The 26,971-nt window shown below is 42.3% G+C and overlaps 1 protein-coding gene across 1 annotated transcript in view; it reads right to left on the bottom strand.

Moving 5' to 3' along the window:
* TIAM1 (T-cell lymphoma invasion and metastasis 1) overlaps nt 1-26,971 on the bottom strand; it is a 123,753-nt gene that overhangs the window by 7,508 nt on the left and 89,274 nt on the right. The window contains exons 14-21 of the mRNA XM_014938172.1: nt 21,445-21,548; nt 12,969-13,148; nt 12,453-12,521; nt 12,039-12,164; nt 5,815-5,923; nt 3,486-3,665; nt 3,248-3,366; nt 1,410-1,518 (exon numbers count right to left, since the gene is read on the bottom strand). Coding sequence (XP_014793658.1) covers nt 1,410-1,518; nt 3,248-3,366; nt 3,486-3,665; nt 5,815-5,923; nt 12,039-12,164; nt 12,453-12,521; nt 12,969-13,148; nt 21,445-21,548 — 996 coding nt within the window. The remainder of the gene's footprint in view (nt 1-1,409; nt 1,519-3,247; nt 3,367-3,485; nt 3,666-5,814; nt 5,924-12,038; nt 12,165-12,452; nt 12,522-12,968; nt 13,149-21,444; nt 21,549-26,971) is intronic.

Here is a 26,971-nt window from a genome sequence, read left to right as displayed (position 1 = left end):
AAAACCTACCAGCCCCCTCCCTTCTTCCTCCCCCCCCCCCCCCCAAAAAAAAAAATAATCAAGCTCAGCCACTTCTACAACACAAAACCAGGTTACTTCAAAGTCACTTGAAACTTAAGAGTTTAAGTTACAGTTATTGGAACAACTATTCAAGCAGAAAGAGTTCTACACAAAAATTTAGAACACTTTAATCCCCCTGGCTAAGTTCACCTCAAAGGAGCAGCATCCGGCTACACACAGCCAGTCAAGCAGATGAGACTGGGCTTGGCCAGAACTTGAACCCCTCCCAGGTGGGACAGTGGTCTATGTGGAATTAAAGAGTGAGCACCACTGGCAGGCAGAAGTGTAATCCGATTCCTTTTTTCCATCCGCATGGAGCTGGAATTTGCCTTTCAAGACTCCGGTTTTCTTTGTGATCTCATTCTTCAGGCCTCAAACACACCCTTTGTTTTACAATTGAATTGCAGGAGATAATTAAAATCTTAGTTTTGGAGATTTTATGAAACCAATTTAAAGCTTTTTGGAGTAATTAAGAGTTGTACTTTCATGAGGCCCCTCAGCTTTAGGGTATGACCAGGTGCTTTCCCAACTTACAGGAAAGCAGTCAATTTTTATATGCTCTTCCAGAGCATATAAACAAATATAACAAATAAAAGAGTCTTCATTTGTTATCTGTTTCATATAGAACAAAAAGAAAAATAAAAATCATTGGCTTCCTAACTAGCATTGCTTTCCGGAAACAACAAGGAAAAAAATCAGTTGTGTGTAAAGAAATTTAAGAACAAATAAAGAGAACCTAGCATACTCTGCATTACTTGATATAATTCTGAAAATAAAAGAGAATGATTTAGCCAATATAAGTGATCATGTACCTTTCCAAGGGACCATACTCCAATGCAGTGGAAGGACCTTGAGATTTACGTCAATAGCAGTTTCAATTTCTAGTTTGGCCACCCAAGATAGACTACTCGGAGGCAGACAGACCACTCCAAAGCAACTCACTGGGAGTCCTGGCTTAGATTTTAAGCAGTTTTTAAAGCTTAGATATACAAGTCCTGGCAAAAGGCACAGAGGAAAAAAAGGCAAAGCCTCTTCAAGCCCCTAACCCAATCCTATAGGATGTGAAGTAGAATTACTTGGCATCGATCAGACTGCCAAACTGTATCTTTTCAGAGACAAATACCTTTCTATATAGCTCTCAATTCATAACCTTAGTATAGGTTTAAGAAACTCTTGCACTATTCCAGCAGTGACGTCTAAATTCTTCAAAAGATTTGGATTGCAGCAGAGACAAATATGGCTTTAGGTTCCAGCCAATCTTGGAGAAGGTAATGAACAACTGCCTTCAATAAATATCTGCTAAGGCACAGTCTTTTAGGCATCCAAAATAAAATTACTAGGATACAAACCAAATGCTGCCAGCTCAGGTTCCTTCTTCCATTTCCCCAGTGAAGCAGGAGGATTCAGCCATATCACTGTATTATGCAAGAGCAAGTCCCCCATCGAAAGGTCTGCAACCTGCCAACACAAACACAAGCACAAAGACAGAACGCATAATCAGTTCAAGAAAGCCTGAATTTTCAGTTCAAGAAAACTCGCTTGAACTTTATTCTTAAACAAACAAACGCCCTACAAGCAAACTTTAGGAATATTTAATCAGATGACTGCAAGTGTGTGCAAACAGACTGTGACAGCTGGCAATACATGCAAGTAAATCCTTAATTGGTGAGCATAAATTAGGAGAAGTCAAACTCAGAGTCCAGCTCTCATAATCTGGGGGGAAATCAAGGCAAACCTCAGATGTTTTCCTTGCATTTTTTGCTGCTTTGTCCATCTCTCTTCTTACCAGTTTATTTCTATTTTGTTTGAACATTTAAACATAGTCCCCACCACATACACAGTTTGGGGTTAGGTTTAGAGACCGCATCATGCGAAGCAGTCAAAGCACTTCCTCCCCACAGTTCCTATGGCTCTTGATTTCACCCAAAGGCTCACCTGTGGAAACCACATTGCTGGAAACAGACTAATAAAGGAGTTAATAACTAATATTGCAGCAACCAGAACTTTGACTAATGGTCTCCCAGAGTGACAAATTGAGGGCTATCCCCAGCCTAAGGGCCATTCCTCCACCCTCCTCTCAGTGATGTCTGACTTTTGTCAAAGGATGCCACGATACCATCAGCACAGCAACCTGAGGTCTCCCTGATAACAAGAGCAACGGGAAGATATGTGTTTGCTGTCTCCTCTCCCAGATTAACACCAAACCATGACTGCTCTCCCAACAAATGTCCTGACATGCCCTCTCTACCACTGCTTGCCAGCGCCAACCATAGTCTCTGTCCTCTACCCACCATCTGGATCCTCTCTCGTCACTTCTGCAATCCAGCTTCCTCAACACTACTCTAACCCAGACATCCTTTGTCTTGTAGCCTAACGCCTCTTATGTTTGTTCTTTATCCTAGCTGTTGGCAAAACCTCATTACTATTACTTCATACAGTCATGTCTCTCTCCAGCCCTTCCCCACATCAATGCTCCCATCATCCCTTTAGTGTGCCTCTACCTCTTCCTTGAGTCCCCTTGACCTTACCCCATTCCCCCCTTACTGCCCCACCACTCTTCTTCACTGTGCTGATGGAGTGCAGACCCACGTTGTATCAGTAAATGGAGAGTCCAGGTCTCAGCCTGAAACTTCAAGACACCTTCCATGGGTTTCTGAGATGGTCGGTCAGGACTGAGCCACATTGGATCTTCACGTGTTTGCATATGCGCCATAGGAGACATCTAGACCAAAGCCCAAGGCTGTCTCCTATACCAAGCCCACTAACGCACTTTCTACAAGAGAAACAGCAGTTTCTCACACATTGCATTTTGATCTCTTTAAAGTGATTAAAGAGCTAAGTACGGACTTGCCTCAGCACGCCAGTCCACTCAGACTGGTGGAGCAAGATTATTTATGTGGAATGAGGAGAGACACGGACCTCAAAATAGCGAGCTGCAGGGTGGGATGTGATTTTGACCCACGTACAACACTGAAGGTGAATTAACCCATTACTTCTTTACATTGGTCTCACTCACTGAACCATACATGGAGAAGCAGGATTTTGAATTGGATTGGGATTTATCTGTTTGCACCAGGATCCACTTAAATGACACAGCACAAAAGGTAAATATTTGATACCATTTAACATTCATGCTACAGGCGCCAAAATAACAGCCTTTTTTCTCTTAAATTTGATCATCTGTTACCTCTTTTTTCTCCCCTGTTTGTTCTGCTATGAGTTGGTCAAACACTGCCCCATATTCTTCATGGATTTTCTGCATTTCATTAATGTGGCTGGCAACTTTGTTCATTGTTTTTATGGCCACTAGAAGAAAGAGAGAGATAGGGGAAGAGACAAAAGGTACTTTTAAGCCTCTCAGAGGAAGGGGGAGGGTTCCAGGTCGGAGGATAAACAGGGAAAAGCAACATAGGTTAACTCCTTACCATCAAGGTGATAATGTTCTTCGCTGTCTACATCAGTCAGAGCAAAGAGCTCCTTCAGCAGGAGAGGGTATTTCAGTATTCGCTGGATGGGTTTGATGAGGTAAGACTCCAGCGTGGAGGAGTGCTGCCGCCGGGGATTCTGTGCATCCAGAAATGCCTTGAAAGCAGTGTCTGTCTTGGCTAGGAGATTAAAATGAAGTGATTGGATACATCTAGAACCGTAACAGCTGCCCTGATAAAGTGACTTTTTCAGCTTTATATTAATTTATCCAGAGACATTTTGCAAGGAAGTGCAGATTTATCAGGCCCATTATTAGATTTTATGCACTTCAGGTTTTGAGTTACTGACACTTTGCCACGGATATGCTATTTATGATTTAACAGCTTGCACCCACCTACCATACCAATGCATACAGTTCCTAATTTCACTATCAGTATCAGTATTTCTGGCCTTGCAACTACTCTAGAGTAGCATAAATTGTTTTCATCACCTGTGTCCTTTATGAAAAGGCTCAAATTGGATATTTGCAAGAAGTCACTACTCATGAGTCTGGTCTGAAACCTATCACATTGGTGAGTGTGGTTATAGTTATCTTATTAAACCTTAAAATGCAGTACTGCATAACAACAAAAATCAAGAACTAGTAAGGAGGCAGGAAGCAGTAAGCTTATGACAGTAGATGATATTTTAGGAGCACAGGCAGACTGGACATCTGATTGCTGTCATCTTTTCTACCCGACTGCTACTGAATTTATAAAAATACCATTTTTCTTGTTCCTCCTTCTATTTAAACATAAATTTATATGGGGAGGGAAGTATGAAGTAGGTGGCATTTTTAGACATACAAGTTATATTCAGTGCGGAAACAATTCCACACAAGTAGAGCCATGTTCCCCTGATGAGGTTGCGTGGGGTTTTTTGCAGTCAGCTGATTTCAATAAAGCAACTTCAGTTTCAAATCCAAAAGTCACCTGCACCTCAGCTGAGGACACCAAATTACACTTGAAATAAATCTCTTTAAAAGCCTGGGAGTGTATCTCTGGAATAAAATTTTAAGTTCTGTTTGTGCAATAATTCAAGCACAACCATTTCTCATTTATAATCCAGCCAGTAATGAAAAGGCAAACCAATACAACCATAGCTACCTAGTCCACAGCCTCAACATTAAGGTCTAACAAAATGATGCCGAAACAAAGCATGGATGTGACTAGCAAAAAATCATTTATTTATGTATTCCACAGAGCTGCCAAGTATTCTTTGCAGCATAGTAAGTAAGTGTTTACAAGTAGAAATGAAAAAAAAAAAAAAATGTGCGCAGCAAAAAAAAAAGAAACCCCCCAAAACCCCCAAGAAACAGAAAACCCCTGAACTTTTGATTGTCAGGCATCCAGATGTTCTTTGAAAAATAAGAGCTCCTCCCTTAATGGCATTACTCCTACAACTGGAACCATTTGTTTATTTAAGGTCTTAGCCAAAAGGAATTGCATGAAGCCCTGCTAACTCTAAGAGATTAACACTTTCACAAAGGAAAAAAAACATCATTCCAAGGCAAGGAGGCCCATGGGCATTTATAAGCCAGACCACAGTTCATTTATCTCCATCTCAGCAAGCCAAGCTCTGCTAGGAATTTGTACATGGAAACCTCTCCAGCAAATCGGAACAAAGGTGAGAGGAAGAAGAGAGGGAAGTGAGAGAGCACAGCGAAGTTAAAATATTTAGACAACTTCCATAAAACAGTCTCCCAGGCTGATCCTTTCCTAGTGGCTGTCAGCATTCAACCACATAGGCTGGAGCTTCATTGGGATTGCCATCAGCAAGGATTCACAGCACAAACTCTAGGAGGATCCAGAGGTCATGACAAGCGTCACTACTCCTGGTTCCAAAGTACACAGTGCTCCATTAGCACACGCCACATCACCCACTTATGAAAACTTTCCACTCCCCACATTACTGCAAAGAAACTGAACATGTCAGGGGAGAATAAATTAAGCGTGTGGGGAAAAACTACATGCGAGGTTAAGGACCTTTTGTAATGAGCTACTCAGGTATCAGTACATCGATGGTGGTCCAAGAACACCCACAGCATGGAGCTTTCTGCAAACCTCTTAGGCCAGGTGGACTTATTTCCCTACTGCTAAGGCTCCTGGAGGGCAACCAGGCACACGTGTGCCCCCATTCCTCCACCACTACTTGCCCTGCATGGTTTGGGGTGCAGTGGCCACCTCTCATCATCCACAAGGACAACCTGCGCCAGCCCAAATCACCGTGTCGCTGTGACATCTCTCTCTCTGCATGCCCAGGTCTGTTTGTCCAACACACAGCTCTTACCTTTCACCAGTACTTTGGGGACTTTTGTGTGGCTGGCACAGAAGGCACTGTACAGCTTGAACCGGTCAGCGTAGTAAAGGAAGGAACCACCCAAGGAAAACAACACTTTCTAGGATTTAAAAAAATAAAAAAAAAATTAGAAAAAAAAAAAGCACATGAAAGCCAGTAAGTTATTTTCCCTTCTGCCAGGCCACCTCAAGTTTTCATTTAGCTTTTGGATGACAGGACAATGCATTTTTAGAGTGTTTTCACACCATCTAGCATGAAACAGGCCCGGCCTTGGTGCCTGGGTTCAGGCTACGTGATTAACTTCATTAGCCAAGTTCCAGTTAGGATGATCCGGAGACACCACTGACTATACAGAGAACTAGGTTCACAGCTCCAGAACTGTATTTAAATGCCTGAGCTTATAACCTTATCGATTTAAGTAATGACCAGAGGCCACAGGAAGGACTGGATGTATGTGACTTTGTAATGGATCAAGACACTAAGGAACTGAAAGCAAGACGATTATCCCTCTGCACAACACACAAAGGTCTTCACTCTTTTGAAAATATGTTTGTGTTAAGGGCAAAACACAATCTTTCCCTAAAAGAACTATGCCATGGACAAGTGTTTTCTCTGCTACCCACTTTGGAAAAAGAGAACAAGGGGTGGGGGATGAGACAACACGTATGCAACTTGTCGACAGTCAGCAGAGGGAAGCAAATTGCAGAACTGAAACCATGAAGTCCTATTTTGCACACTCCTTTCAGACTATGCTCGTAGCACAGAACTGAAAGTGAAGTTGATGCACGTTTTATGGAAAGAGGCAGAAGCAGCAGCCCCCAGATGACAGCGTTCTCTCCATAAGGAGGCTTCCTTTGTACTCCTCTTAAAGCTTAGAGCACACAGTGCTCACAGAGGCCTCCTCCACTTAAAAAAAAAGTATCTCTGTGCTCCCTGTTAAAGGTGCATTTCCTATTCCTACAAAACAAAAGCTGTGTCCCAGTGATGCAAGGGCAGTGTTCATGATTGGTGCTTATTTTAAACAAGCACCTGATGGCAAAGCCACACATGCACCAAAAGACAACTTTCAGTAGTTCTTTCAGAGCAGTATGTTCGCTGAAGAGCAATCCCAGTGGAATTATTATTATTCATCGAGACGTCCTGTCCTCTACCAAGGTGAGTGCTCAAAGCAAGAGTAAAATTCCCCAAAGAATAAATACTGTATTAGCTAATTGCCATATATCCAGTACATGACTGCACTATAAATAAAATAAAGTTTCTGTTTCCACATTTTCCTATTTATTTTTTTAATTCAGTTTATATATCTTTAGTTTTTATTTCTACTTTTGATGCACATCTGCTGATAGTTGGAAGTATTTGCCATATAGTCCCACTATGCATCTAAAGCCCAAACACAGAACTCAGTTTACCAAGACTTTACGTAACTTTCCATTTCTAGCGTTTCCTGACAGCCCAAGACAAAAAAATCTGGCAGAAGGGCAAGAATAGCATCTAACAGCACATGGCGTTACAGATTTGCAGTGCTCTATATGGCTAGATGTAACATAAACTACAATTGTAGCAGGATATTTTTCAAAGAGTTCCAGTATTAGCTAACAATAAGATGTAGTAAGTAGATGTAGATTTTTACATGAACAGTGATGGTAGTCAGAAAAGTACAATAAAGAGTGTAAAATATTCAGAAGATAAGCAATGTCATTACCTTAAATTGCTCCACTTTTTCAAGCTTTTCCAGGTCTGGAACCAGCCTTACTCCATCTTCAAGTGTTTTCAAGAACTCCACCTGGAACGCTACCATTTCAGTCAGATTCCCAAAGAGAACATCCAGCTAATAAGAGAAAAAAAGCAAGATGCTGAAAATACCGCTTTGCAGCTGAAATCACATTTTCTAGAACTTCGGTAATTCTCAGTCCAATTATATAAGAAGTGTAATGCCAGGAAAAAATCCTAAAGACTATACATTATTGAGCAGTACCTTTATACTCTACTCGATCCATTCTTTTAAAAGAAATTGAATTCAAAATTTCTCCATAGCCTTTGCTCAGACAAGCAAGTCAAGCTGGGGAATGAGGAGAGCAGAGCTATCTAGCAAAAAAATAAGCAACAGATAACATACCTCATCTGGTGTGAGAAACGTTTCTTTTTGTAGAGGCTTCAGGTATCTCTCCATTAGACAATTTAAGTCCTAGAAATTCACAAAAAGATTCCCATGTTGGTTCCTCAAACTGCCTCTGAATATTAATTGACATGGCACAGATCACAGTTTACCTAGTCTATGAATTTTTCCCTTTCACGCACAAGACAGAATAGTTGGAGATCTCACAGAATTTAAGATAGTAAAAGGAAACATTTACACAGTTTTACTTACAAAATCAATACCGGCTCTCATTACACAGTGTTCCTCTGCACACCAGCCAAGTAATTTCAAAATGACAGCATAAAAATTTGGAAAGCCTACTTCTTTCAGAAGTTTAGGTTACTATTCTAGGGACAGATCATAGAATTGAATGTAAGTTAACAAAGAGACACCTGCATGAAACATAATTTGAAGTATTGGAGAAGAAACTAACAAAATTTTCCAGAAAGAGAAGAAATATTAGGAGACTGAAACAATACATTGAGATCCTCTTACTTTGACGTAGGTGCGTTCTGTCTCGAGAAGTTCACAGATAACCTTTCGCAGTTTATCTGCATCTGTGAGTTGTCTCATGGTGGCCAGCTGGGGTCCTGTAAATTCCTGAGGATGAGCACTTGAATCAGAAGGGTTCATTTCATGCAGACTGCGACAGAAAGCAGCGACCTGCTCTGTACTCTTTAAAAAGAAGGAAGAGGAAAGACCAGCGGTAATATTTGAAGTAAGAGCTATAGGAACGATGGGAGCTGAGAAGCCTTTGCAGTTAAGCAGTTGCAGCTTGGGGGCTTTTTAACAGCTATCAAAGTGCAGAAATGCACACATCATTTCATGTATCTATCTGCCCTATCTCTCAGTGACTGGGGATACGGAGGGGGGGAAAGAGTTGCACAATTCAAGTTAACTGAAGTTCTGTTCAATAACTTTCCTGGTGTCAGATAAGCGTGAACTTTAATTAAAATAGGCTCATCCAGCATTTAAGACTGAAAAATAAACAAAAAAAAAAGCCCAAGAATCAGGAACCAAAAGTGACTGTATAAGCAAAACACATACCTCAGCCCTTCTGCCAGTTCCCTAATCGAGTTTGCACGAGTCTTGTGAAGAGCTGTGCCAACACAGCCAAGGAGACAACATGGAAACAAAAACTGTTCAAACTGTTTTTCAGGGAAGCAGAGCCATCTGGGGAACCACAGCCTTTCAGGCTTCAAATGCAAGGAAAGTAACTACCTATCTGTTCTGTGTCTGGAAACATGCCTTGCAGGGTGAATTTCTTCCCCACAAGTCAGGTTTTTCAGAGCTGCTCCATCTAGCTGGTTTCTTTAATGTTTAATCAGCTGTCTATATATAAAGACAGTTATCCTCTCTTCACCTCCTCATGTTAGACCATCTCCTCGCATCTTTCATTACGCCAAAAAGCTTGGAGCAGGTATAGTCTCTGGTGTCAGTGACAACAGCTCCAGGCTTCTAGGGTTGACAAAGCAGGAGCGTGCCCTGTCTCCATCCCCCCCAGGGAGAACACAGGAGGCAAAAGAACTGCTGAACTTGATCACACCTCTCTAACCTTCTGAGTCTAATCCTGCCACGGTGTCTCAATCCAGATTTAGAGACTTCCCAGCACTGCCTCTATATTCCTCCAGCCCATACTAAAACAATTTACCCAAAATTATCTGTTCCAACAGAGAATATGCAGGGAGAGAAGGGAAAAAGAAAAAAAAAAAAAAAGAAAAAGAAACAAAAAGGGGGGGAAGCACACCACCATCCTGCAGTTTGGAGACAGTGCACTGCTTCCTGGGACGTCACTTCACTCCAACCAGCTGGTAGCAACATCATCATCCAGAGCCTGCACTACTCCACACCTTTGTGATGACCCAGGCTGAAAGAAATTTCTGCATTTTTTAAACTGTGCAGTCTGCTCACACACAACTATTTGCCTCTCTCAGTGCTCCTACACAGCCACTAAGCCCAAGAGAAACATTAACTATGCTAGGGATAAGTAAGGGATTTCCTTCCATAATACGGTTACTTTCCCTAAAGGAATCTTAAGGCTCTAAGTGCTCACCTGAGTGCACCACTGCAAGGCATATTAGTAAAGATGCTCGTTATGCAAAGGATAACTGTCTTCAGGACACAAATGTAAGCAATGAACTAATTTTAACTGATGTCTATACAAAATGCCTCTTGGACACAGTTTATTACAGGAAAAATATTAATCTTCCATTTCTGACATTTAACTCGGATGAGGAAGAAAATGAAAACATTGTTAAGTCAAGGGCAGGGGGAAGCAGTGAGTTGAACCAACTCCTTTTCCAACCAACTCAGCTTCTGGTAATGGCACATGTCACAGAGTTGGATTTATTTATTAGCAAGGTTTATTAGCAAGGTTCAACCTGTACTTGCTGTACTCTTAAGTATACCCAAAGAATACTCAAAACTTTTACGATAAGTTTGCATTAGATTTCAACAGGGGCAACCTTGATCTCAGCAGTCCCAAATCCACAAAGCACAGTATGTCAAAGTCTGGCTCCAGCACAGGCAAAAAGACCCGCCTGAGATACCTGCTCTGCTGGAAAGGGACAAAACCCTGGCAATTAATAAATGCTAATCTGAGCCTGCGGAGACCCAGAATAGGCAGTGTTTCCCTCAGAAACATTCAGCTTTGTTAAGGCTGTTTCTTGAAAGAATATTTGAGGAAGGAGTTCCAGTTAGGATGATCCGGAGACACCACTGACTATACAGAGAACTAGGTTCACAGCTCCAGAACTGTATTTAAATGCCTGAGCTTATAACCTTATCGATTTAAGTAATGACCAGAGGCCACAGGAAGGACTGGATGTATGTGACTTTGTAATGGATCAAGACACTAAGGAACTGAAAGCAAGACGATTATCCCTCTGCACAACACACAAAGATCTTCACTCTTTTGAAAATATGTTTGTGTTAAGGGCAAAACACAATCTTTCCCTAAAAGAACTATGCCATGGACAAGTGTTTTCTCTGCTACCCACTTTGGAAAAAGAGAACAAGGGGTGGGGGATGAGACAACACGTATGCAACTTGTCGACAGTCAGCAGAGGGAAGCAAATTGCAGAACTGAAACCATGAAGTCCTATTTTGCACACTCCTTTCAGACTATGCTCGTAGCACAGAACTGAAAGTGAAGTTGATGCACGTTTTATGGAAAGAGGCAGAAGCAGCAGCCCCCAGATGACAGCGTTCTCTCCATAAGGAGGCTTCCTTTGTACTCCTCTTAAAGCTTAGAGCACACAGTGCTCACAGAGGCCTCCTCCACTTAAAAAAAAAGTATCTCTGTGCTCCCTGTTAAAGGTGCATTTCCTATTCCTACAAAACAAAAGCTGTGTCCCCGTGATGCAAGGGCAGTGTTCATGATTGGTGCTTATTTTAAACAAGCACCTGATGGCAAAGCCACACATGCACCAAAAGACAACTTTCAGTAGTTCTTTCAGAGCAGTATGTTCGCTGAAGAGCAATCCCAGTGGAATTATTATTATTCATCGAGACGTCCTGTCCTCTACCAAGGTGAGTGCTCAAAGCAAGAGTAAAATTCCCCAAAGAATAAATACTGTATTAGCTAATTGCCATATATCCAGTACATGACTGCACTATAAATAAAATAAAGTTTCTGTTTCCACATTTTCCTATTTATTTTTTTAATTCAGTTTATATATCTTTAGTTTTTATTTCTACTTTTGATGCACATCTGCTGATAGTTGGAAGTATTTGCCATATAGTCCCACTATGCATCTAAAGCCCAAACACAGAACTCAGTTTACCAAGACTTTACGTAACTTTCCATTTCTAGCGTTTCCTGACAGCCCAAGACAAAAAAATCTGGCAGAAGGGCAAGAATAGCATCTAACAGCACATGGCGTTACAGATTTGCAGTGCTCTATATGGCTAGATGTAACATAAACTACAATTGTAGCAGGATATTTTTCAAAGAGTTCCAGTATTAGCTAACAATAAGATGTAGTAAGTAGATGTAGATTTTTACATGAACAGTGATGGTAGTCAGAAAAGTACAATAAAGAGTGTAAAATATTCAGAAGATAAGCAATGTCATTACCTTAAATTGCTCCACTTTTTCAAGCTTTTCCAGGTCTGGAACCAGCCTTACTCCATCTTCAAGTGTTTTCAAGAACTCCACCTGGAACGCTACCATTTCAGTCAGATTCCCAAAGAGAACATCCAGCTAATAAGAGAAAAAAAGCAAGATGCTGAAAATACCGCTTTGCAGCTGAAATCACATTTTCTAGAACTTCGGTAATTCTCAGTCCAATTATATAAGAAGTGTAATGCCAGGAAAAAAACCTAAAGACTATACATTATTGAGCAGTACCTTTATACTCTACTCGATCCATTCTTTTAAAAGAAATTGAATTCAAAATTTCTCCATAGCCTTTGCTCAGACAAGCAAGTCAAGCTGGGGAATGAGGAGAGCAGAGCTATCTAGCAAAAAAATAAGCAACAGATAACATACCTCATCTGGTGTGAGAAACGTTTCTTTTTGTAGAGGCTTCAGGTATCTCTCCATTAGACAATTTAAGTCCTAGAAATTCACAAAAAGATTCCCATGTTGGTTCCTCAAACTGCCTCTGAATATTAATTGACATGGCACAGATCACAGTTTACCTAGTCTATGAATTTTTCCCTTTCACGCACAAGACAGAATAGTTGGAGATCTCACAGAATTTAAGATAGTAAAAGGAAACATTTACACAGTTTTACTTACAAAATCAATACCGGCTCTCATTACACAGTGTTCCTCTGCACACCAGCCAAGTAATTTCAAAATGACAGCATAAAAATTTGGAAAGCCTACTTCTTTCAGAAGTTTAGGTTACTATTCTAGGGACAGATCATAGAATTGAATGTAAGTTAACAAAGAGACACCTGCATGAAACATAATTTGAAGTATTGGAGAAGAAACTAACAAAATTTTCCAGAAAGAGAAGAAATATTAGGAGACTGAAACAATACATTGAGATCCTCTTACTTTGACGTAGGTGCGTTCTGTCTCGAGAAGTTCACAGATAACCTTTCGCAGTTTATCTGCATCTGTGAGTTGTCTCATGGTGGCCAGCTGGGGTCCTGTAAATTCCTGAGGATGAGCACTTGAATCAGAAGGGTTCATTTCATGCAGACTGCGACAGAAAGCAGCGACCTGCTCTGTACTCTTTAAAAAGAAGGAAGAGGAAAGACCAGCGGTAATATTTGAAGTAAGAGCTATAGGAACGATGGGAGCTGAGAAGCCTTTGCAGTTAAGCAGTTGCAGCTTGGGGGCTTTTTAACAGCTATCAAAGTGCAGAAATGCACACATCATTTCATGTATCTATCTGCCCTATCTCTCAGTGACTGGGGATACGGAGGGGGGGAAAGAGTTGCACAATTCAAGTTAACTGAAGTTCTGTTCAATAACTTTCCTGGTGTCAGATAAGCGTGAACTTTAATTAAAATAGGCTCATCCAGCATTTAAGATTGAAAAATAAACAAACAAAAAAGCCCAAGAATCAGGAACCAAAAGTGACTGTATAAGCAAAACACATACCTCAGCCCTTCTGCCAGTTCCCTAATCGAGTTTGCACGAGTCTTGTGAAGAGCTGTGCCAACACAGCCAAGGAGACAACATGGAAACAAAAACTGTTCAAACTGTTTTTCAGGGAAGCAGAGCCATCTGGGGAACCACAGCCTTTCAGGCTTCAAATGCAAGGAAAGTAACTACCTATCTGTTCTGTGTCTGGAAACATGCCTTGCAGGGTGAATTTCTTCCCCACAAGTCAGGTTTTTCAGAGCTGCTCCATCTAGCTGGTTTCTTTAATGTTTAATCAGCTGTCTATATATAAAGACAGTTATCCTCTCTTCACCTCCTCATGTTAGACCATCTCCTCGCATCTTTCATTACGCCAAAAAGCTTGGAGCAGGTATAGTCTCTGGTGTCAGTGACAACAGCTCCAGGCTTCTAGGGTTGACAAAGCAGGAGCGTGCCCTGTCTCCATCCCCCCCAGGGAGAACACAGGAGGCAAAAGAACTGCTGAACTTGATCACACTTCTCTAACCTTCTGAGTCTAATCCTGCCACGGTGTCTCAATCCAGATTTAGAGACTTCCCAGCACTGCCTCTATATTCCTCCAGCCCATACTAAAACAATTTACTCAAAATTATCCTGTTCCAACAGAGAATATGCAGGGAGAGAAGGGAAAAAGAAAAAAAAAAAAGAAAAAGAAACAAAAAGGGGGGGAAGCACACCACCATCCTGCAGTTTGGAGACAGTGCACTGCTTCCTGGGACGTCACTTCACTCCAACCAGCTGGTAGCAACATCATCATCCAGAGCCTGCACTACTCCACACCTTTGTGATGACCCAGGCTGAAAGAAATTTCTGCATTTTTTAAACTGTGCAGTCTGCTCACACACAACTATTTGCCTCTCTCAGTGCTCCTACACAGCCACTAAGCCCAAGAGAAACATTAACTATGCTAGGGATAAGTAAGGGATTTCCTTCCATAATACGGTTACTTTCCCTAAAGGAATCTTAAGGCTCTAAGTGCTCACCTGAGTGCACCACTGCAAGGCATATTAGTAAAGATGCTTGTTATGCAAAGGACAACTGTCTTCAGGACACAGATGTGAGCAATGAACTAATTTTAACTGATGTCTATACAAAATGCCTCTTGGACACAGTTTATTACAGGAAAAATATTAATCTTCCATTTCTGACATTTAACTCGGATGAGGAAGAAAATGAAAACATTGTTAAGTCAAGGGCAGGGGGAAGCAGTGAGTTGAACCAACTCCTTTTCCAACCAACTCAGCTTCTGGTAATGGCACATGTCACAGAGTTGGATTTATTTATTAGCAAGGTTTATTAGCAAGGTTCAACCTGTACTTGCTGTACTCTTAAGTATACCCAAAGAATACTCAAAACTTTTACGATAAGTTTGCATTAGATTTCAACAGGGGCAACCTTGATCTCAGCAGTCCCAAATCCACAAAGCACAGTATGTCAAAGTCTGGCTCCAGCACAGGCAAAAAGACCCGCCTGAGATACCTGCTCTGCTGGAAAGGGACAAAACCCTGGCAATTAATAAATGCTAATCTGAGCCTGCGGAGACCCAGAATAGGCAGTGTTTCCCTCAGAAACATTCAGCTTTGTTAAGGCTGTTTCTTGAAAGAATATTTGAGGAAGGCATATCCAATGACATTTTGTTCTAAGAACCAACTAGACAATTAAAAGCAGTCATAATGTATAAAACACAATATGGATCAAACTCCAAAAATAAAGCAAGTGTTTTAAGCAGTTTGTGCTTGATACCCCTCAGACAGCTCACCATCCGGCGCATTAACTTGCAATAATTTGCAGGGAAAGATGGGTCACCCAGAAAGAGAGCGAAAATCCATTTACACCGTGAAACACCAGCTAAACACTAACAAGTAGTTGAAAATTGGATAACTGTCATCCAGGCACACAGCCTGCCCCAGAATGAATAGTTACACCCATATGCCAAAAAGGAAGCGCAGAAGACTTTTAAAAGCTTTATCTCCACTTGTGCACACTTAACAAACCGCTCGCTGGCTTCAGCCATGCCCAGCTCCAGCCAGCAGCAACCGAGCTCTGCCCTGCCACTGCCCTGCCTCCCGTCTTTCACCTATTTCCCAAGTTATTATTCACCCGATACTCTTTGGACAGACAAAAAGCCTCAAGCTCAATAATGTTCACAAACCTGTTTTCTTGCTTGTTCATTGATCAAACTGTCTTGTTTCATTCCTGAATGTAATTCCTTCTACCTTATATTTACTTTAAACAAATAAATTTCTGGGCAGAAAGGAGATGCATATTGCAGCCGGGGAGGTTCAGAACACAGCTATTTTGCTCTTGAACAGTATTAACAAAAGCCTCTCTGACCCCATTTTCCTGGAGAAAGTGGACAGAGTAGAGAAGGTCTGGAACAGAAACAGATCCTTTTATCTCCCGGTACCAGCCTTGTTTGCCAGCTGCAACAATGACAGCGCTGAACTGGGATTTCTCTGGGAGCATCTGGAACAGGCTGCCCAGGGAGGTTGTGGAGTCCCCTTCTTTGGAGATTTTCAAGACCCGCCTGGATGCAGTCCTGAGTAACATGCTCTAGCTCTAGGCAATCCTGCTTCAGCAGGGGAGTTGGACTAGATGATCTCTATGGTCCCTTCCAACTCTAGAAATTCAGTGAAATTCAGTGAAATTACGGCATCACACTTCAGGCACAATTCTGGGAGCAATCCCATCTGGCTACCTTAAAATGAGACGGAGGGCTGGCACAACTGGGCTGATAAGTGAAGGTTACTTTGCAAATCCATTAAGCCCTCCTCTGCAGAGGGCTCAGCAGAGGAGCGAAGCTCACATCCTTCTCATGCAGGAGGAGCAGGTCCTTAAACTCATCAAGCACGTTGATGCTGCCCACAGTGGGGAGCTTTGGCTGCCTGCCCTATAGTTGTGCGAGAAGAGTGCCATTTCTCCTCGCACTCACTGTATAAAGACATAGGGGTGCCTGGGCATCAGGCAGATTGCCCCCTCGTGTGGCATGCAGCACCTCTGTTTTGCCACAGACAACAAACTCTGAGCAGTATTGATCTCCCCAACAAAACTCCAGCAAATCGCATCCTTTCATGCCTTGCCAGGACTGCTAATGACATTGCACAATAACAAAGAGCCTCCACAGGATATATAGACGTTACAGCTCAGCCTCGAATTTATAACCTGAAAATTAAAACAGCATGAGAATTGGTTTAACTGCTAATTACTTAGCCTAGTCGCGTTGCACAGTAGGTCTGCTCACCAAATACAGCATACGGTACAGAGAGTCGCCCGCTCTCCCAGCGCTTTCGTTCTTGAGTTTACGGTTAACTCTCCAAAGAGCCGACATCGCTGGGAAGACAGTATTGCCAGAGCTGTCACTCAGCTAGGACGAAAACCCCAGCTCTCCACATATTCAGCTGATCCGAAAGGCTTTCCCGCTCCAGACAGACACGCCGTGCTGCTTACTTGGCACACGACACGGGAGACGGCTACATTTTAATAAGGAAGGGCAGCGACCATATTTCTCTAAGCAAAGCCTTTCCCCATGTGTCATCTGCCGCCGGCCTCGTTCGCTCCCCACATTGGCTGGAATTAAGGGCTGGCTACCAGGCGAAGCTGAGAACTCAACGCTGCTTTTCATAGGCTCGTTAAGAGGAAAACTTCAGCAGAGAGGCTGAAATGCAGCAAAGCGGAGGTGAAGGCAGCCCGGGAATATAAATGTCTGTTGCCTGTGGCTGAGCATGAGCCGATTGGCTACGAGCGGCACTGCCGGAGAATATTAAACATCTGAAGGGACAGAGGCACAGAATTAAAAGAACTTTAAAAAGCCGACTATGCTACTGGAAAACCTACCCTTCAAATCCCTGTTTTAATCCTTTCACGTTTATTGCAACCCGTTGAAGGTTCTGAGACTTAATTCTGGTCTGGAATAATGCTGCAGAGAAAAGACGACCTATTTTCTCTGAAAAAAATACTCTAAATGGTATAAGCATGTACACACACAGCCCATTACAGAGCGCTCCCCTAAGCACAAGTGCTGCAAGGTAATTAGTTTTCATTTCAAGAGGCAGATGTCTTTAATTAGAAACAGGGAAAAATGAGTGTCCTGCAGTATTTAACTGATGATGATTTTTAAAACATATCCCCAATCAAATTCAAAGGACCATTACAGGAAAAAACATGCACGACGACTGATCTTGAGATGCAACACAACACCTGTCTTAGCCTTTGGTAACCTGCGATACTAAGCACTCACCCATGTCATCACTTTTCAGGGTACCTCCTTTAAACTTCAGTTTGTCCTACGATATTTAAAAGGCCAAAAGAGTCAGGTCACCAGAGGCAAGTAACCATTTAAGAAATTACTCTGGTATGAGTTGTTCCCGATATTCTGTTAAACTGAAGATTGACAGAGGGTCATCATCTAGATTTCATGAACAGCCTGAAACTTGATTTCACATGCCAGATGAAAACAAGCGTGAAAGAGACTTTCCACCCTCTCCTCCTCGTGGCTCCCACACAAAATGGGGAGAGAAGACAAAGACAGGAGTCCACCCCAGAGCAGAAGCAACTGGGAGTGCAATTTAGGCCACTGCCAGCAGCGTGGTTAAAGGAGTAGAGTTGTACCCAAAAAGCATACCTGCTTGATGCTGTTTACATAGATTTCACCCCAAGAGATACTATACCTAAGAGGGCTGGTTGATGCTGGGAGGGCATCATGAAATTAGATAGGGAGCGAGTTGAAAGAACAACAGCTATCCCACACCACTGCAGACGCCTCAAGCCACCTTGGAAACGTGGCTTTTTACCAGAATAGCTCAACAGACATCCCATTTTTGCTTGTAATTGTGATTCTTTTGATAATAGTGATGGAGAAGTAAACCCCATGTTATCAGGTCTTTAGGATATTCATAAGATTTTCAGGAAAGGGAGGAATCCTCAGAGCTCCCAGTGAACCCTTCAAATCCTTCACCACCATCAACAGCTTGGAGGCTTTTGCAGATTAAGAAACAAATGCACCACTACTAAGGAAACACACACCCACGTGCACACATGCTGGGCTGGGGGAAGGGAAAGAGACAGCTGGGAGGGAGGAGGAGGAGGAGAAGGGAAGACACATTCGAGTACCTCCTGTGTTACACATCCACCTCTCACCAACGTGATAAAATTACAGGTAAGTCCCAACAGACCCAAGCCCAGCTTTTGGTAGGATTTCACACAGCTTACCTTCATAAAAAGCCTACCCAGCCTGTGCTAGGAGAGCGGCTGAAGGAGAGCTGTGGCGCTGCATTCCTCTCCTTTTCCCATGAATTATTAACTCTCCCCTAGGATCGCTTTGCTGGCTGGAGAGCCAGGACGTTTCCTTGGAGAAGCTCGGAGCTCTTCTCCTCTGCAGCGCCCTGCGGCCATCAGCAGACCACCAGCACCATGGCACGGAGTGGTGGTGGTGGTGGTGGTTGCAGGATTAAGCCCTGCCTCAGGATCAAGCTATCGCAAGGCAAAAGGCAAGCCAAAGGCTATTTTGGGATCTTCGGCTGCTGATGCTAGGTCTGCGCTGACAGAAAAGGGGGAACTCCAAATTTAGCTGGGAGGCTCCAGCGTAGTTAAACTGGATTCCCTCCGCTTTTGCTAAGAAGGGTAGAAAACAAAGGAAGTCTCCCCTGAACTCCACCATCCGAGGGAGCCTGGAAGCTGTGGCATTTAATGGCGGTAAGGGGGGACATGCCCCTCCTGGTGGTACGAGGGCAGAGCGTCCCACTTCCCACGCACAAAAATAACCTGCGTAAAACAGCGCTGAGGACACATCAGCTTAATCTTCTGCACCATAATCCTAGAAGCATGGAAAGGTGTGGCAGCGCAGGGACAGGAAAACACCCTTGCTTTTTTTACCTCACCCTGCCAGCTGGGTGGCCATTTTCCATGGAAAATCAATGTTGCGGACTCCTTACTCCCCCCTCACATCAGCTTTTCCAAGCACACGGAAAAGCAAAGGGATTAGGAAAACCCTCCCGTTGATTGAGCTGGTTTAGGTTAGGGTTTTTTTTCATTTTTGCTGTATTTAAAAATTAGCATGTGATTAGCAAGCAATGATATCCTTCCTGCTACTATATACTGAAATTCTCTATAGGCATTAAAAAATAATTTGAGGGTTTCTGCACCTTTCATTAGAGAGGAACCACAAAGAAAGCCCACTTAGCACAGAGATCTTTTCTTGAACAGGGATGGTGGTATTCACTGTATACATACTGTATGTACAAGCGTGCTTCTGTTTTTATGGAAGACCATTTCAAACAGTGTGTCATAACAAGCAGAACGCGAAGTAAAAATGCCTCACTCCCCTCTGTATCACACAAACAAAACAGAATATATTTCTGGATTTTAAAAGAAAACACGTACCACTGACTACATTTCATTTGCAGAAAAACAGATTTTCCTCTCGTTGGAAACCAAGGCTTGTTAGAGTTACAAGTTACTCTTCCAATATAAGAATATTAAGTATTAGAGCTGCTAACGCACATTTCTCAGTTTAACTAAATCTGCTGAGCCACAAGGCTAATCATGTAATCCTTACGCCTTGCTTCAGGCAATTACAGCTCTGAAGATCCAGGAGGCAAGATGCAAAATGGAACCCCACAGCCTGTCGTAGGGTTCAGAAATAGAAAGCTATGGAAAACACAGCAAGAACGTTTATTCCCCAAGCAGCTATGTGTTACACTCAGTGCTCTTCCACAGCTTCAGTGTTTAACAGAAGAGACTCCTTTCAGAGCATATGAAAATCCCACATATTTACAGTTAAAAATCCCAAAGTATCAACAAACACTTCCACTTACTCAACAAGAAATTCATCGTACTTACAAGAAAGAGTCCTGTAATAAAACCTGGAAACAAACTGTAAAAGTAACCGCCTTCTCTGCAAGCAAGTTCTGCGTATATTTCATGCATAGGAATGTTTCCTCCTATCTGACTTCCACTGACTGGCTATCAGAGACAAAACTACAGGCTAGCATGACACAAGAGATCAGGAAACAAGAGGCCAGGGTCTTTTCCTTCCTTTTGCTACAATGACGAGTAGAACAGCACAGGGACCAGTTCACAGCTCACTGTAACACATTTTAGTTAAAACAAGAGCTGAAAAAACCCCACATACATGTGCTATACATAAGCACATTCTGAGTGATATCTGATACTGACGAGATCACGAATTCTGTAGAAAAATAGCTGTAAACTCTTACCATCAGCTATGCAACAAATACCTAAAATCAAATCAGCGCCTTCAAAATAACCTCAGTTATTCTGCTGCAAAAGCCACTAATCATGACACCTTATGCTGCATACAGCTCCCCACCACCAGAGCAAGTGCAAACTACCAACCACTGTGAAACCCATCCCTTAATAGATGGTAATTAGCAATCCATTTGCACAACCTCTTAGCTATAATTGGAGAGTTTTGCTTCAATTTAAGGTAGATTGTCTGTAATTAGTTTGCATTTAAAAACTAGCATGTATGCTATGCTATTGATTTAAGGAAATACTGTTTAATTTACACTCCGCCTATGCCTAGAAATCAAGAAAGAATAAGAAATCATAATAATCCACCTGATATTTTGTTTTAACTGACCTGCTCTGGTGAAGGAAGTGATGAACCAGCACGTTTAAAAACTATGTGAGAATATTATCCCCAGACACTGAGAATGTGAACCAGCCCTGGAAAAAGGCCACTAGTCTTGCTTAAGAGGTAGCGATGTGCCATAATCAAAGCTGTAATTTGTTACATTCAGTATCATCCATAAACACCTTAAAAGTAAGATTAACATCTTCCCCAAGAAAGATGCTCTAATCGTGTGCAGCTGTGAAGTCAGCACAGCAGCTGTGAGCGTGCCGCGCTTTCACTCCCCGTCAGGTGAAAATTAAACTTTCTCACCTTGCTCATCTTATCGGCCTCATCAGATGACTCCAAGTCTTGTGCTTCTGCCTCCTCTGGAGCTGTCTCAACAGAGCTGTCCGGGTCACCACAGAGGGAGTGTCCTGGTGAAATTAAGAGGTGTGTGAAAACCCAACCATAATTTCTGAAAGTTCAAAAAGCTGGGCGCAACAGACATGGAGGTCCCATGGTAGGCCAGGCCCCATCCTGCACACAAGTTCATGTCAAGAAGGTGTTATGCCAGAGGCAATCCATGACCTCAAAGGACTACCTCGGTTTACAGCAGGGGCCAGGTCTAACTACAGGTGTAAAAATATGCAGCTTATGGCCAGACACATTATTCAGTTAGAAACTATGAAAGCCAATTCAGAGATAAGGCTAAAATGCCACATTTAAATTCTTATTATTAATTTCTTGGCTGGCGAGCAATTGCCTACCTTTATACTTCAGTGGTTTCAAATGGAAACTGCAGTATGAGAGTGGGCAGGCTCTGCCAAGAAGCAAGCCTTGATCAGCTCTTCCTCCGAGTTAAGTCAAACGTGGTGATTTTAAATTGCTTGCAGTTTTGGCCTAACCCACCCACTACTGAGTTTCGATGTTGATCTTTAAGGAAATAAACCTGGTTTTAGCAGTTTTTAGGAGCCTATGGCATTAACTGAAAATTAAATTTCATTTCCATCAGTACATGGCAATAACTGTGCACCCGTAGGCCTGAGCACTCCTCTGGAGGCTGTGGTGTTGAGGCAGCTAATAACTCCTTTACAACTTCTTGTAAATAAATGATGGATTACCCGCAAGTGACGAAAGAAAGAGCAAAAAAAATCCCAGCCTGAGAGAGTGCACAAATAACTTTTTTGGGCATGTCATTCCCTGACTCAAATAGCTGTTAGAAGCAGTATTACTCCACCTTAGCCAGTCGTCACAGAAAAACAGATTTCATGTACGTTCAACTTGTAGATATGGAAAATTATAATGACCAGTGATGGAATGAACTCTGCCAGCAAACTCCTGCGTGCCTCAATTGAGCTTCAAGCCATCATAAAGAGATGCTTTATAGCAGCTGAATCCAGACACTAATTCCTTTTACCTTTCCCTTTTTTCAACCCCATAAGGAAGAGATTTTTCTGCAGCGCCACTCACTCCTGGGGCTGGATGGGGAAGGGTGGTTTCCAAGTATGCCTCCCTGCCCACATCTTGCCACACAAACAGGACAATGAATAGGATTATACCCTTTATTCCATTATGTTTATTTTTCAGGTAATGCAGAAAAACGTAATCCAAGTTCAAAGGATGCAGCAACACAAAAAAATCTCTGCATTTTAAAACCCAAGACTCAACTGCCTGTATTACCATTGGTTTTGCCTGTGTTGTTAGCATGTAGCATTTAAATGTTTTGGTGGAAAACTGAATAGAAAATTTTTCAAACCAATGGTTTTTTTTTTCATTTGCTAACCCTACAAATAGAAGCAGCCCAACAGCATACTATCATGTTGTCAGCACCCAGTGGGTCAGCAGCAATACCCTCCTATTCACTAGTTAATTGAAACACAGACATCTTACAAAGATTAACAGTGATTTAGCACATCAGATGCAGCACCATTTCTATGTCGGTCCCATGGTGACTCTCGTGTTACTTGCTATTTTTCAATTAGACGTTTCAATTTAGGTAAGTCACATATATTTGTCCATAAGAAGCATTTGGCTAGATAGCAATGCTGTGAGTAAAAAGGCCACAGTAATGATAACACACATCTGTCATACTGATATATTTCAGTACGGCCAAAAAGGATGTGATGCCATGGATGGTCATTTTAATTCAGACAGAATGGCAGGCTGCTTTCAAAATCAAGAGATTTGGGGGGAGAAAAAGTGATTACACACGTCTAGTATATTTGTTTATATTTATACTGGACTGAGATATGTTTCATGATACAGAAATTATAATCTCTAAGAAATATGCTTTCTAAATGAATAAGAAAATTAAATTCTGCTGCCCCTTTGCGGCAATTGAAAAGGCTCTGCTCCTCTTCCAAGGAGTTTTACGTTAATGCATAATGTTGGTTGGCAAGCACAGCCAGAGATCCAGGCCTGGGTTCCTCAGAACCCAACTTTGAGCTGCTGTTCTTGCAAGTTTTCAGCCACAATTACCAAAAGCAATTTGCAAGATTTCCGTTTTGTTGAGTTGGGAAGTAATTTGGAAAAACTGAAATTCAGAAATCTGGAAATAAATTCAGAACATATTCTGACTACTGGGATAGAGCTAAATTGGACAACAAATGAAATTAAAAGGACATAAAAGGTAGCTTATAGCTGAGCTTCTGGAAGACAGGTCCCTCTCCTGAAAAGGTAGGCTTCACCCTATCTTTTGTGTGCCTGCAGGGGTTGTTTGGCAACACAAAACCTATTTGAAGTGTTTTTTCTGTAAGAAGTTAGATTTTCGATTCTCTGAGCCTTCCCCAGTTTTTATCAACTTGGACTATCAGCTTTCTTGTCTCCCCATGAATGTATGAAAAAATTCTTGAAAACCTTAACCTATCCTTTAAAAAATAAGCACAAAAATGTGCAATGTGTCATAATTTGTTTTGGGCAGTCTGTGTTTTTTCACTGCAATTAATTTCCCATTATAAGCTGTGTGAAATACACCCTACAGCTGTTTCTCACCCCAAGCCAAGGCAAATAATGTTTGTTGGGGGGTTTTGGCTTTTGCTTTTAAGCTACCACTTTTTCTTTTCCTGTATATTAAAACACCACTTAATCTGTTTCCTGCAGTATAAACACTTTTACCCAGTAGACAGCAATCTTTCACTTACGCCTTAATGAGCAGTCACATAGTACAAGTGCTCGGGGTATTTCTAATGCCTGAAGCTGCCAAAGCCAACGTCGACTTTAGCAGGTTTATCTGCTGGTTGTTAAACGCAGGCAATCAGTTCAATAATGCCGCACGTTCCTGCCTTTTAATACCTTCCAGTTACCGTCCCATTTCTGTCAGGTTCATTACAGCGTTTTATTTTTGTCCTGTATATATTTAGCTGTGCAAGTAGCTCTGAGGACAATGTGCTCGTTTCCTTCTGAAGCACCTGAACGCTGCCCAACCCCTCCCATTTGCTAGGGACGATAACGCGTGGGATTCACTTGACATTAAGGAATTAGAAAGGGAAATCCAAAAAGCAGCAGGAAAAGGGGGTCAAATCCACGCGGCCGCCACTACAGATGGAGGTCACACGAGCTCCCAAGTGGCTTCGGCAGTGTAATATCCGTGACATTATGACTAATGCCCATTAAATAACTCCTACTTATGGTTAGAAATAACAAAATAAAAGGAAGTCTTATATCACTGGAGTAAAGGTGCTGGGGCTTAAAGTCCTGGAGAATCACGTAAAGCTTAAGCACCGTGCCAACACTTGGCTAAAATTTTCCATGGGTGCTGCTTCCAATTTGCAGGGTTGCTGTCGCTTGAGATTTTAATGAGACTGCCACGATATTGGGTACTGCTCTTAAAGCCCGCTTCTCGGTGCCATATTATTTAGTTTTTTAATGTAGTGGAAATAAATATTCCTAGCCAAGCTCTTTGAGCTGTGGTGCAAAATTCAGAAGTGCGCATCCTACTAACACAAAAATCAGCATACAAATCAGAAAACTCTCCATGTTCATAATTTCAGCATCACGATGCCTTATTCCTGAGTATGCAGAACTGGCAATACTGAATTTAGTCCCCTCAATGGCAGCAACAGGGAAGAGCTGGGAAGGGCAGCCATCTGCCAGCCATGTTACATGCTGGAGGCCAGAAGCAACAACAGGCTGGGATGGCTGAAAGCTACGGTTTGTAATTTTAAGGTGCCTCAGTCTCTTAAGCAGGTTGTTTCACACATCTCAGTGCCCCACACAACAGCTTGCCGTGCCACTGAGGCAGAGATCTGTGACTGTTGCAGCTGGGTGGCAAGTGTCGGGGGCCGAGGAGCTCAGCCCCATGTCCTTCCCTGCCCACCCGCCTCCATTTGCTGCCTGCAAAAGATCCCTGTACTCCTCCAGACTCCCTTCACCGACAGAACCCAGCGATACTGGAAGTCAAATACAGCGACTGCTTAACTGCTTTCAGCAGGAAATCAGGAGTGACTCCCATCTGAGCTGAAACCTCAGGAGAAATGTGGACCAGGCACGGGAATATGACTACCCCGGCCGAATCCCAGCCAAGACACTCGGGTGTCTGTGCTCCTGTGAGAAGTGCTGCGAAGGTTTCTTTCAGTGGCCAAGTGCTTTCAGCAGCTCGTGATTGACTGTAGTCTTAAAAGAAAAGAGTGTCACTTACTTGGGCAGTTCAACAGCAATTTCCTTAAACAGAAAGTGTCATTTCTAAATGCTGCTAGGGAATGTCCCCGTTACAAAAACAGAGTACCTTTCAGAAGAGACTGTCATTAAATAGAGCAATTCTAATACAAGTTGTTAGGGAACTCTCTCTCAGATTAAATTTTAATTGAGAAAAAAATTTGCCTGTAATTCTACAATAAAAAAGGTAAGTATGTATTTTTTTTTCTTTTTTAGAAGAATTCTGGTTAGCTTTGAAACACTGAAACATGAAAGAAGGAAAGATCATTTTCACACTGGGGTATTCTGTCCTATTGGGAAATCCCGCCAAATTAATTAACTTCTCCAAAGACCTGTAAAACTGAGCTACAACAGTTTGTTCAACCAAGCTACCAAAGAACAGTATATACCAAACGAACAGGAAAAATTGCCTTTCTTGGAGAGGTACAAGCCCCATAAATCTCTTTCCCTTTCGACAGAAGCCTATTTCTTCTCTTTCCATTTCAACTAGGTAATAAATTGCACAAATACAGACAAATCTATGCTGAATGTCATTCAATTCATTCAGTCTTCCTAGGAAAAAATGCAGATTCGATGAAACCTTCCCTGTTCCAGGCGTACCATGGTGACTTTTCACCCTCCCCAGGTCAGGAGCCTCATCAAACATTTGCAATACGCTTGAGTAGCCTGCTTGGAATAAACAGGAATTTTCATCGACATAAAAGTGAAGCATGTGCTCAGGGACCCTGGTAACCAGGGACACTGGGATGAGAAAAACCAGCCTTTTTTTCAGCAAGTGCCAGCTCGGGCTGGCGGAGCCGGCAGGGGGAGCGACAACACAGCAAGAATATTAAGATTAGAAAGGATGGGAGCAGGGATGCTTATTGCAGCTGAAACGGGAAGGGTCAGAAACCCAACATCGCAGCACAAAAACTAAGGTGCTAATAGCCCCGCTGCTTATTTCCACAGCAGTTCAGGCAGACTTTAGAAAAGTCAGGAATGAGACCTCCGAACGAAATTCTGACTGAGGCAACATCCTTGAGCTTTGGCTTTAAAGCTTTTAGAAAATAGATTTCGTGAACAACAGTTCTGCATTTCTCCCATTAATTATCTGTGCAAGACCCTCTGAGTGCTGCTGCAGTAAATGCCCCTGGAATTATTAAATCAAGCACTGAATGGTAACAATATTTTTTAACATGCTACAAAAGGTATGAAATTAGTCATC

Source organism: Calidris pugnax, unplaced genomic scaffold, assembly GCF_001431845.1.
Source record: "Calidris pugnax isolate Ruff unplaced genomic scaffold, ASM143184v1 scaffold25, whole genome shotgun sequence".
Taxonomy (NCBI): domain Eukaryota; kingdom Metazoa; phylum Chordata; class Aves; order Charadriiformes; family Scolopacidae; genus Calidris; species Calidris pugnax.
The sequence above is the reverse complement of the archived record's forward strand: the minus strand, read 5'-3'. Positions and strand labels throughout refer to the sequence as shown.